Below are 13024 nucleotides of genomic sequence, written 5' to 3'. Positions count from 1 at the left end.
ATCAGGTGGTGGCGCAGTGGATAGAGCATCGGACTGGGATATGAAGGACCCAGGTTTGAAACCCTGAGGTCGCCAGCTTGAGTGGGCTCATTTGGTTTGAGAAAGGGGTCACTTGGTCTGCTATAGCCTCCCAGCCAAGGCATGTATGAGAAAACAATCAATGAACAACTAAGGTGCCACAATAAAGAATTGATGCTTCTCATCTCTCTCCCTTCCTGTCTGTCCATCCCTATCTGTTCCCCTCTCTTTCTCTTTGTCACAAAATAAATAAATAAATGAAATGGAACTGACTTTTGACCCAGCTATCCCATTTTTAGGAATATATCCTAAAAATACCAAATCACTGCCTGACCTGTGGTGGCGCAGTGGATAAAGCTTCGACCTGGAAATGCTGAGGTCGCCGGTTCGAAACCCTGGGCTTGCCTGGTCAAGGCACATATGGGAGTTGATGCTTCCAGCTCCTCCCCCCTTCTCTCTCTCTGTCTCTCCTCTCTCTCTCTCTGTCTCTCTCTGTCTCTCCCTCTCCTCTCTAAAATGAATAAATAAAAATAAAAAATAAAAAAAATACCAAATCACTGATTCAAAAGAAGACATGCACCCCCATGTTTATTGCAGCATTGTTTACAATAGCCAAGATCTGGAAACAGCCCAAATGTCCATCAGTGGACAAGTGGACTAAAAAGCTGTGGTATATATACACAATGGAATACTACGCGGCAATGAAAAAAGAAGGAAATCTTACCTTTTGTGATGGCATGGATGGACCTGGAGATTATTATGCTAAGTGAAATAAGGCAGGCAGAGAAAGACAAATATCATGTGATCTCACATATATGTGGAATCTAATGAACAAAGTGATTAGAGGCAGAGGTGGGGTCACAGGGAGCAGAGGGACAGCTGTCAGAGGGAAGAGGGATGAGGGGATGGGATCAGAGAAGGTGAAGGGATTAGTGAAATTATATATACGTAACACAGAGATACAGATGACAGGACAGCAAATCCAGAGGGAATAGGGGAGAGAGTTAGGGGAAGGGTTAAGGTTATGGTGTGATGAGGGATGCAGGGGTGGGGAATGGGAGTGTTATATTGAGTTAACACTTGATCCATGTTAACACAATAAATTAAAATTAACAAAACTTAAAAATATATATATATATAAATTGATTTCTATTTTGTTCTTTAAGAAACCATTACAACTTTAATAAAATGGGTGTTTTATACTTAAGACTTCCGTTTCTTACTACTGAAGCAAGTATACAGCAAAGTAAATTGGGGATTCCTTAAGTAGCAGCACCAGAGGAGACAGAAGACAGCGGTTCACACTGTGAGAGTCTACCTTGCCTAAGGGAAAGGAGCTGTTCCACGCTCCAACCTGGTCCATTAGAATTCTACACTGGGACTGGGCGCCAAGGCCCCAGGTGGTTAACAGCATTATTTAGCATAGTTTTGTTCTCTAGGACTATATTTCTTCCAAGAAATCCAGGGAGTAGTGTCTTGTTGAAGGTAGATTATGGTCTTTGCATCTCATATTCCAATTATATATTTATCTAGAAATGTAAGCACCTTATTTTGTCATGACATATATGTGAAAATATACACTGAAATACAATTAAAATGATATATTAGGTATTTAATGATATGGGGGAAATGGTACAGATACATTGCAAAAGAAAAACGAAATTAAACTGTAAGTAAAGATGATGACACTTAAAGTTTTATATATATATAAGAAAGAAGATACATAGCAAATAACACAACCATTAAGATTACTAACAGAAAAGCTTAATAACATGAGACAAATACTTGTAATGTTAAATGAAAAAATGTGGATACATATTGTATAATTGGTAGTTGAATAAAGTGACTTTTACTCTCTTGAAGGTGGGTAAAGGAACCAGAAGGGGGTAATAAAAACACTGGCAGTGGTAGCCTTGGGGTGTTGCCATTTTGAGTGATGGAGTTTGGTGAGAATTTTTAAAATACATTTCTGTTCTCTTCAAATGTGCATGTACCTTATTTATGATAATGTAAACACGTCTTCTTCTTCTTTTTTTTTTTTTTTTTTTTTTTGTATTTTTCCGAAGCTGGAAACGGGGAGAGACAGACAGACTCCCGCATGCGCCCAACCGGGATCCACCCGGCACGCCCACCAGGGGGCGATGCTCTGCCCCTCCGGGGCGTCGCTCTGCCACAACCAGAGCCACTCCAGCGCCTGGGGCAGAGGCCAAGGAGCCATCCCCAGTGCCCGGGCCACTTTGCTCCAATGGAGCCTAGCTGAGGGAGGGGAAAAGAGAGATAGAGAGGAAGGAGAGGGGGAGGGGTGGAGAAGCAGATGGGTGCTTCTCCTGTGTGCCCTGGCCGGGAATCGAACCCAGGACCCCTTGCACGCCAGGCCGACGCTCTACCACTGAGCCAACCGGCCAGGGCCTGTAAACACTTCTTAAACATCTGCAACCTTTGAAAACTAATGTTTCAGGATAAATAAACTGCTATTTTAAGAATTTACCTAACTCTAAAATAAGGGACACGTCTGAAATGGCCACCATCTATAAAAGAAATGAGATATGTTCTGTGTCAGTGTAAACAGGATAGTGATCAGCCGGTAATAGATATAAAAGAATAGATTTCAACGCAGTGTAAGCAAGAGTTTTTCGAAAATCAGAGCTGTGCTAGAATGGGATAGGTTCTGTGCAGATGCTAGGTGCTGGAAGTGGTCAAGCAGAAGCTAAAGGGCTTTTTGCCCAAGGGTGGGATGTGTTGAAGGGAGAAAGATGAGAGGATAGTGTGACTAGATGACCTCTGGTATCCTTTCAACTGCTAACATTTTATCAATTTATCATTTATTCACTCATTCATATGGCCTCCAAGATGGTCCGCAATGATCCTTACCGACTGGTGTCCATGCCTTGTTTAATTCCCTCCCATACCGAATGAGCTGATTCATGTAACCAGTAGGATATTGTGGAAAAGATGGAGTATGACTTTAGAAGCTAGGCCATACAAGACATCGTAGCTTCTGCCTCCTCTCTCCTGAATAGCTCGCTGTGGAGTAAGCCAGCGGCCATGTCATGAGGTTACTAGAGCAGCCTGCACAGAGGCCACTGTGGAGAGGACCTGAGGACTCCAGCCAACAGCCAGCAAAAATCGCCAGCTATTGAAATGATTCACCTTGGAAGTAGATCCCCCAGCCCCAGTGAAGCCTTCAGATGACTGCATCCCCTGCTGACCCTTCACTACAAATTCATGACAGAATGACTCAGCTAAGCCATACTCTACTTGAATTTCTTACCACAAAGCCACTAAGTCTGGCAGTAATTTGTTATGTAGCATTAGATATAAATACAACACATTTTATCTGATGTGTTCCACAATAGATTTGACATAATATTCTTTGATTTGGTTTCTTAAGGAGACAATATCCCCAGCTGTTACAGATGCATAATAGAAGCCTATTCATTTAATAGTATGGTTTAGCTCAAGACAGTATGATGTCTTAACATATTCCAATAAGAACAATAACAGCTTGGCTTTAGAGTGATTCATCTTATTTCTTTTTCAATAGAAAAAAGAAATGTGCTCTTTGTTCTATGATGGATTTGGTGTCTACAGTTGTAGCTATAATTGTGTCATTTACATCTCTTGGCTTCTACCCATCAATGTGCTCAAAAGAAAAGCATGCAAGCAATTGAAATAAGGCAGTTTGAAAGGCCGTCCTTCAGTTTTATAGTACCTAACATAGAGATTTTTTTTTAATCTATGTAAACAAGCCAAAGGCAAAAACAAAAACTCTATAAATTGTTCTTATATAGAGATAATTAAATCACCTCTGAGATTAAAAAAAAAAATCCTATGTTTTAACATCTGAGAGTTATGAGATATTCTGGGTATGCTTGATTATCAGAGAATATGACAAATAGCTGTGGATTTTGTATATCATTGGTGACAGAGTCAAACAGATCTGTGGAATTGTCAGGGTTCTTTGATGGAGGGGCAATTAATTCTTTATGTCCACGGGTGTAGTCTCCTGTAAGTACTCGCACAACATAAATATACTTCCTCCCATTGCTGTCTGGTCTGGAGTATTGATCATTAGCAGATCGACAGGCATCAGTAGCAAAATAGGTTCCTTTTCCATAGGTTATACCTGGAAAGGGAAAGACAAAAGCCTTCCTAAGGACAGAAAATTATCACAGTTTGTAGAACCAGACCCAAACCTAACAATTAAATAAAATTTTAATGCAGTTCTGGGTCACCAAAGCCACTTTTCATCATTTCTGAAATTGACTATCTGTCCTCAGAAGGTTGCTAGTCTCTTTTTGGGTGAAAAGGAATGAGCTCTATCTTGACAATGACAAGATGGCTGCCATCTATGGCTCTATGCTTGCTGCTTGGGTATGAAGAGTCAACACTAAAACTTCCATTCACCTTATTCTGATCAGTCAGATTACTTGCTTCCTTACCATTCTTCCCAGCATAACTGCGATTAAAGCCGTGCTGGTTGATGTTTGGCACGGAGTCTGCATCTGTCCCATGGAAAAGGATTCTCTCATTATCTGTATGGCCGTTCTTGATGTCCATGTGCTTTTTCTTTAACTGGTAGTCCTGCCAGAGAAATATATTCTGTATCCTCTCAATCTGCAAATGACAAAGAGCAAAACATTTTGGAAATGACCTCAGCTCAGTATAGTATTTGTTGTCGCCTTTAAGTAATACAGAGCAGGAGGAGAAGGAGAAGAAAATGCAAATAAACAAGTAATTCAGGATAGGTAATGACAAGAGAAAAATTCTGAGATGTTCTAAATTGAATTACAGTGGGCTGGATTGTGAAAGAACATCTAACAAGATTGCTCACGCTCCTGAGTGTATGTTAGAACTGTGAATTGACTTCCAGATGGCTATTTCTGAGATTGTCTAAAAGAGAGAAGAAGAGCCAGACATCAAACTCCAGAAGCCTCTACTTCTTATTACACACGAACTTTCTAGACTGTTGCCCAGCAGTCGTCCGAAGGAGCTAACTGTTCTTCCTTACAGAGTCTGCGCCTGTTCCAGAACTAGCCCCACTTCACCTTCTCCCACCCCTTTTATCTACAGCCAATGTAAATTCTTTCAAAACTAAATCTACATCTTCTCCCCCCCCCCCATGTATAAAAACACTCGCCAGCTCCAGGATGGCGGACGTGTTGCCTTTTCCACCTGGCACTGCAGCTGGAACGTTAGGCTTCAGGCCCCAGGACCTGGGCTTTTTCTTGCTAGCAATGGCCCAATAAACCCTTTCTTTTAAAAAAAACTTTCAGCTGTAGAAGTTACAAATTTTGCTTAACAGTAGCTTTTTGACTTTAGAAAAAGGGTAGGCTGAAATTATCTGTGTAATAGTGATTACTATTACTTATTTTACACAAAAGAACTTATAATGTATATAAAAATGTTTACCTATATATATTCCCTAGGATTACTGTAAAGTTATTGACATTCAAATTCCTACTCAATGCTTTGTAGTCATTTAATAATTATTTCCTTACCTCTTTCTGATCTCTCAATCATAGTTCTTTCTGCATTGCTCCAATTATGGTCACAAATCACCTCATAACTCCCTAATTTAATGACTATTTCTTTCCAGAAATCACAATAATATTTCAAACCATGAGCCATCCCCTCCTTGAAACTTTGTCCTTCTTTAACTATTTATTTTCAAAAAAATCATTCTCTATTGCTTTTCATTTTTTTTAGAAAATGAATTTAACATACATTCACTAATCATCTATTAAACATCTAGTATGACCCTGGCCTGTTGGCTCAGCGGTAGAGCATCGGCCCAGTGTGTGCAAGTCCCTAGTTCAATTCCCAGTCAGGGCACACAGGAGAAGTGCCCATCTGTTTCTCCACCCTTCCCCCTCTCCTTCCTCTCTCTTTCTTCCCCTCCCACAGCCAAGGCTCCACTGGAGCAAAGTTGGCCCAGGTGCTGAGGATGGCTCCATGACTTCCACCTCAGGCGCTAGAATGGCTCCAATTGCAGTGGAGCAATGCCCCAGATGGGCAGAGCATCACCCCCTGGTGGGCATGCCAGGCAGATCCTGGTCAGGCGCATGCGAGAGTCTGTTTGCCTCCCTGCTTCTAACTTTGGAAAAATACAAAAAACAAACAAACAAAAACATCTAGTATGAATCAAGCACTGTATTGGATCTCTGCCCTCAAGACACTTCCAGTCTAGTGGGGGAGAAAGACAAAGACACAAAGCACCAGCCCTCATAGTGATGAGGTTGCTTAGGAGAACACACATGACGTACAAAAGCATCAGAAAGGGACCCAGATCATTTGTGTCTAGGGAGAGAGGAGGAAATCTGAGCAAATGATGTTCTAGAAACAAAGGCAGAAGAGAGGCTAAAGAACAAGTGAGTGGATAACTGTAGCAGATACTGAGGAGAAGCCAAGTGATAAAAATTATTTTTTTATCACTTGAGGAAGGTTATTTTGCTGACAGCGAAGGAGGCCTCTAGGTGAGTGATGAAGGCTTAGAATAGGGAATGCATGAGGGAGTTGCCTGGAGGAAGCAAGGAAGGATTCCAGGTACCTAGAGGGTCCAGCTGAGGCTGGAGACCATAATTGGCAATGATTTAACCAGGAGCAACAGAATCAGTCATGGAATTAATTCAAAGTTCGGTTTTTTCAAAATGGTTGTAATAGAAGGACAAGAGCCAAGGATGTTGCAGATATTGGGGAAACACAATTAAAACAAGTTTCTAGTACAGGTACTCTCAACAGCTTTTAACATAATGAAGCACCTTCTCCTTTAAATCTGTCCTTTCTTCAGAGTCTTTCTCTTTCTTTTAGTGAGAGAGACAGACAGGCAGACAGACAAGAAGGGAGAGAGATGAGAAGCATCAACTTGTAGTGCAGCACTTTAACTGTTCATTGATTGCTTTCTAATATGTGCCTTGACTGGGGGGGGGGGGTGGCCTCCAGATGAGCCAGTGACCCCTTGCTAAAGCCAGCAAACTTGGGCTCAAGGCAGCCACCTTGGTCTTCAAGCAGTTACCTTTGGGCTCAAGCTAGTGACCAGGGGGTCATGTCTATGATCACATGTTCAAGCTGGTGAACCTGTGTTCAAGCCAGTGACCTTGAGGGTTCAAACCTGAGTCCTCAATGTCCCAGGTCAATGCTCTGCCAGGGGTTCCCAAACTTTTTACACAGGGGGCCAGTTCACTGTCCCTCAGACTGTTGGAGGGCCGCCACATACAGTGCTCCTCTCACTGACTACCAATGAAAGAGGTGCCCCTTCCGGAAGTGCGGAGGGGGGCCAGATAAATGGCCTCAGGGGGCCACATGCGACCCGTGGGCCATAGTTTGGGGACGCCTGTCACTGCTCCACTGCATGGTCAGGCCAGAGTCTCTCTTTTCTGGTTCTCCTTTCTCAGAATTTTTCTTTCATTCTTTCAGTAAGTATTGTGTCCTACACTATACTAAGTACTGGGAATGTAGAGATGAGTAAAAGGTGATTCCTACCTTATGAGTAATAGGGTGATTCCTACCCTATTAAATAGGGGAGTAAGGCATGTGAAAGGTTACCGAAGCACAATTTCATGACTGCTCTAATGTAGTTAAGTATACATTTTTATGTAAGCATTAGCTAGATTTTAAATTACTAGGATGCTACATCCTGCTCTGATATCTATGATACAGTAAGGACTGTCTAATAAACTCCTACATTTTATGGCTAATATTTTTATGCAGCATAGTGGATAGACATTGTGGAATCTCTGAACATCCATTCCACTCATCCCCATTGTGGAGCAACTTCTGGTTTGGGTGTAGCTGGCCCTCCTTATAGTTGTAGAATGGAGCCCAACTAGGTTAAACCAATCTCATGACGGGTTCCAACAGCCCAGATCCAAGCCAGTCAGTACATGACTTCCCCCCATCCCTGACACAGACTGGTTGGATTGGTCCACTCAACACAAAGCCTGCAACTCTCATCTATTCATTGTGGGACAGGACACAGTGTTTCCTCTGCAGAATGTGAATGGGGGAAGACTCTCCAACTGCCACCAGCAGCCATCCTATAATCACAAAGGGAATCCAACCTTCAAACAAAGTGCTGACACTGTGGACAGCAAATCCAGAAAAATGAGATCCATGGCATCATTGAGCCACTGGATCAAATAGCTTCAAACACTATCCTATTTCTGGACTTCCCATTAATTTCCAATATATTTCTTCTCTTAATCAGCTTAAGTGGGTTTATGAATTGTAAATGAAAGTATTCAAACATATACATGTCCCTTTGGGGAGTCTCTATTATTGTTAATGAATGAATCATGAGATTTGAAGTCTATGGAGCTTGAGTGAGTCTAACTAAAATATTATAACTATAGTAAGGTATAAAAGAAGGAAGAATCTTATATAAAAAAGTAGCTTTCGTGTTTGTTCTTTAATATTTAAAAGAAGTTTTTTTTCTTTTTTTTTTAAGATTTTATTTATTTATTATAGAGAAGGGGGGGGGGAGCAGGAAGTATCAACTCCCATATGTGCCTTGACCAGGCAAGCCCAGGGTTTTGAACCGGCAACCTCAGTATTTTCAGGTTGACGCTTTATCCACTGCGCCACCACAGGTCAGGCAAGAAGTTTTTTTCTGATAGACAGGAAGAGAGAGAGATGATATGCATCAACTCATAGTTACAGCACTTTTTAGTTGTTCATTGATTGTTTCTCATATGTGCCTTGATCTGGGAACTCCAGCTGAGCCAGTGACCCTTCGCTCAAGCCAGAGATCTTGGGCTCAAGCTGGTGACTATCGGCTTCAAGCCAGCAAACCTTGGGCTCAAGCCAGCAACCATGGGGTCATGTTGATGATCCCATACTGAAGCCAGCAACCCCACGCTCAAGCTGGTGAACCCTCACTCAAGCCAACGACCTCAGGGTTTTGCACCTAGGTCCTCAGTGTCCCAGGTCAACACTCTACCCACTATGTAACCACCAGTTGAGCTAAAAGAAATAATTTTTTAAATGCAATATTACCTTCTCTATTGTGTAAGAAAAACAAATCTGAAAGAACTTGTTCTTCACGTTGTCATATTCTGACTCCCCAGGTTGTAGCTGGATCACACAAGATAACTGCTGGTTCATGTCAGTCCAGTTTTCAGGAATATTTTCTGCAAAATTAGCATTTGGTCAAAACATGACATCCATTACCAGGGATCTCTGAAAATCAAGGCATTACCTTTGCTTTTTTTCCTCATTCATCTTATCCTGGTCTTTGGTGGGATTTACTATCCTAAATTCTTTGATAAACACAGATAAAGGAAATGGTTCTGACACTAATATGCCATAGGTTAAATAGTGGGTTAGCTAAAATATTTAGATAAACTTATGTTCATTATAGCTTGAAATTATAATTTTCCCAGAACGTTCTATGGAATTAAGGCTCTAAGAAACTGATGTGTAAACATGAAAGCTAATTCACTGATGTTTTCACTTTTATCAGTTCTATTTAGTGTGGTTCTTTCTTATTTTTCTTTTAAAACATGATTACCTAGCTAAAGATAGTTAAAGCACATTGTTCTGTATCCCATCTCCCATTCTAAGTAAACACTACATAAAGAAAATAACAGAAGTGCTGAGTGAATGCTTTCATATAAAGTGATGATGTCCAAACTTTCCCTTTGTTTTCCAATGGCTTCCAGAAACTTTAAACACACTGAGTCTACACATCAGCTTCCTGAGATGGTACGACTAGTAGAAATATGGACAGATTGGATTAGAGAAGAAAACGCCATAACACTACAGCTAAAAACCAAAGGATTTTTCCTTACAAACAAAGCCACGATTTACCCATTTTTAGTGAAAGATACACAAGTCCTGGGAGAGGGATCCAGGGCACTCCCTTCCCGTTTAGCAAATTCATTCAGGGAATGAAATTCTAGTGACAAAGGGAAGCAGCTAACCCAAATCTGGAATGTCTTTTCTTTTTTTCTTTTTTTTTAATGTGTTTTTTTTGTTTTGTTTTGTTTTAATTTTTTTTTATTACTCATTTTTAGAGAGGAGAGAGAGACAGAGAGGAAGAGAGAGGAGAGAGAGACAGAGAGAGAGAAGGGGGGAGGAGCTGGAAGCATCAACTCCCATATGTGCCTTGACCAGGCAAGCCCAAGGTTTTGAACCGGCGACCTCAGCATTTCCAGGTCGACGCTTTATCCACTGCGCCACCACAGGTCAGGCTGGAATGTCTTTTCAAGTTCCACTTTTCAAAGAGTTTTTCTGGAGCAGTTTCCCATGGTAGGGTGTGTAGGATCTAGAAATTAAGTTCTTTTCTTTCCCCCTCTGTCTCCCCTCCCAGATCTTTTGGCCTAACCATTTCTAGTCCGTTTAGAGTCCTCCTGGATCTGCTCCTTTCTCTTTCTGATCGCAGCTGGCAAGACTGGCAAGTAAGTGAAGTGTTTCTCTGGAACCTCTCTTCCTTTCCAGGAGGTTGCGGAGCATGAAACTACCAGGACTCGGAGGAAGAAGACCTGATAAGCCTCAACCTATGACCAGCCATATGAGTCTTCATCTCCTCATCCAGAAGATCTGCTCTCTTTATCACCTCATGGGAACGTTAAGGCCCTGGCCGGTTGGCTCAGCGGTAGAGCGTCGGCCTGGCGTGTGGGGGACCCGGGTTTGATTCCCGGCCAGGGCACATAGGAGAAGCGCCCATTTGCTTCTCCATCCCCCCTCCTTCCTCTCTGTCTCTCTCTTCCCCTCCTGCAGCCAAGGCTCCATTGGAGCAAAGATGGCCCGGGCGCTGGGGATGGCTCCTTGGCCTCTGCCCCAGGTGCTAGAGTGGCTCTGGTCGCAGCAGAGCGATGTCCTGGAGGGGCAAAGCATCACCCCCTGGTGGGCAGAGCATCGCCCCTGGTGGGCGTGCCGGGTGGATCCCGGTTGGGTGCATGCAGGAGTCTGTCTGACTGTCTCTCTGCGTTTCCAGCTTCAGAAAAATACCAAAAAAAAAAAAAGTTAATAAGAAGCATTAAAGCACTTTAGGGAATGCCAAGTGCTTTATAAACAAACACATGGTTTTATTCATTAGAAAAATGATTAAGCTTTATCTTTTCTACATCACAGAGGTATTAGTATTTAAAAGGGAAATAAAGTATAAAGCCAAGGGTATTTTCTTGGGAGTAAGGACTTTTAAACCATACCCTGAAGCCACACCAACTGTGTAACATACTCTATCTGTGGACAAAGGTGTCTCTGGATAGACAATTTAAGAAAATTGAGTTCCAGGAAAGCTGAATACTCAAGCACCCCACATTACATGGAAGGCCACCATCACGGTAAGGAACAGAGTTGTATTCTGTTGTTGAGCAACTCAGTGCTTCTGAAAAAATAATGTAACAGCTACCTTTCTTTAAGAGTTTATTAGGTACTTTCTTGAACCTGCTGCTTGTAAATCTTTTTTAAAAGATAAATGTCCCTCTCCTTTCCCATTCCTCGTGCTGAAGATAAATGTCCTCCTATACCTCCCCTGGTACTCCCTGCCTCAGGCTCCTCTCCATGTGTGCAGTTGGGATTCAACACCAAGAATCCTGGCTCTGCCTTCAGTCTTCACTCTCCTCAGCCTTCATACTTTCCATGGATAGTTCAATCCGCACTCAATGGCTTCGACTCCCACCTACTTACATGACTCCCAAATACAGATCTCTAGTATCTGACATACAGCTGGTGCTCAATAAATGCTCTCTGCATCAATAAACAGCTTTAATATACATTGGAAAAGTAATTGTGTATCATCTGCTCAAATGAAACTCAAAGCTATCCTCTTTAAGTTCTCTTTTAAAGAAGGCCATATGATAAATTTTTATTAAAATTGAAGTTTATCTTTGCCAACAAACTATTTTTCTCCAACATTTTATCTGTATTATTTTTATTATCTAACAACAGAGATTATGTAAGGCAGTTTCATTGTTGTTTGTTTTGCCTCAGGTACCATATGGCCACTCGTCTGCTTTTTAAAGTCATTTTAAAAATAAATTTTATTGATTGATTGACTTTAGAGCAAGAGGAACAGGAAAAGAGAGATATATAGAGAGAACTATCAATTTGTTGTTCCACTTATTTATTCATTCATTGTTTGATTCTTGTGTGTGCCCTGACAGGAGATCGAACCTGCAACCCTGGCGTATCGAGAGGATGCTCTAACCCAGGGGTCCCCAAACTTTTTACACAGGGGGCCAGTTCACTATCCCTCAGACTGTTGGAGGGCCAGACTATAAAAAAAACTATGAACAAATCCCTATGTACACTGCACATATCTTATTTTAAAGTAAAAAACAAAACGGGAACAAATACAATATTTAAAATAAATAACAAGTAAATTTAAATCAACAAACTGACCAGTATTTCAATGGGAACTATGCTCCTCTCACTGACCACCAATGAAAGAGGTGCCCCTTCCAGAAGTGCAGCAGGGGCCGGATAAATGGCCTCAGGGGGCCGCTTGTGGCCCACGGGCCGTAGTTTGGGGACCCCTGCTCTAACCCAATAAGCTACCGACCAGGGCTATTTTAGTCATTTTTATTTTCTTCTCTCTTTAATGTTCCTATTTTATTATGTAAATTTCATAAGTCAACTTAAATTTTTGATGGACAAGTTTAACTTTATTTTTTACTTTACTAATAATGATTTAGTGCTCTTATATTTAAGTAAAAATTTTCCTTTCCAAAAACCAAAAAGAAAGTGTTTATTTATATATCTCTTCAAACTATAGTAGATATGTGTTATTTTTAACTGTTTGGTATCCTTTTCCCCTTTTTCTGGGAAAGCATCCTGCACTTTGGAGGACAATCCTGCCTCATTGTTTCAGATAGTGATCCTTCCATTTCCAGTGTAGAGCATGTGACTCTGGCTTGGCCAATTAGTATAATTCTGCAAAGATGACCTACGCTGATCTAATCAGAAGGAATTTCAGGCCTTACAATGGCACTTGTGTTCCCAGGCATCATGCTCCTAACAGGATATACAGATATCGATCGACTTACGACCTATGCAACTTACG

General features: G+C 41.5%; 2 protein-coding genes across 2 annotated transcripts in view; one reads left to right on the top strand and one right to left on the bottom strand.

Annotated features, from left to right (window-relative positions):
• The window catches only part of PARP9 (poly(ADP-ribose) polymerase family member 9), a 357437-nt gene that overhangs the window by 258951 nt on the left and 85462 nt on the right, over positions 1-13024 (top strand). The gene's annotated exons all lie outside the window — the stretch shown is intronic.
• The window catches only part of PARP15 (poly(ADP-ribose) polymerase family member 15), a 49257-nt gene continuing 38667 nt past the window's right edge, over positions 2435-13024 (bottom strand). The window contains exons 8-10 of the mRNA XM_066347609.1: positions 9013-9146; positions 4461-4635; positions 2435-4144 (exon numbers count right to left, since the gene is read on the bottom strand). Coding sequence (XP_066203706.1) covers positions 3855-4144; positions 4461-4635; positions 9013-9146 — 599 coding nt within the window. The 3' untranslated portion in view covers positions 2435-3854. The remainder of the gene's footprint in view (positions 4145-4460; positions 4636-9012; positions 9147-13024) is intronic.

Source organism: Saccopteryx leptura, chromosome 8 (genome assembly GCF_036850995.1).
Source record: "Saccopteryx leptura isolate mSacLep1 chromosome 8, mSacLep1_pri_phased_curated, whole genome shotgun sequence".
In the NCBI taxonomy this organism is placed as follows: Eukaryota; Metazoa; Chordata; class Mammalia; order Chiroptera; family Emballonuridae; genus Saccopteryx; species Saccopteryx leptura.
The sequence above is the reverse complement of the archived record's forward strand: the minus strand, read 5'-3'. Positions and strand labels throughout refer to the sequence as shown.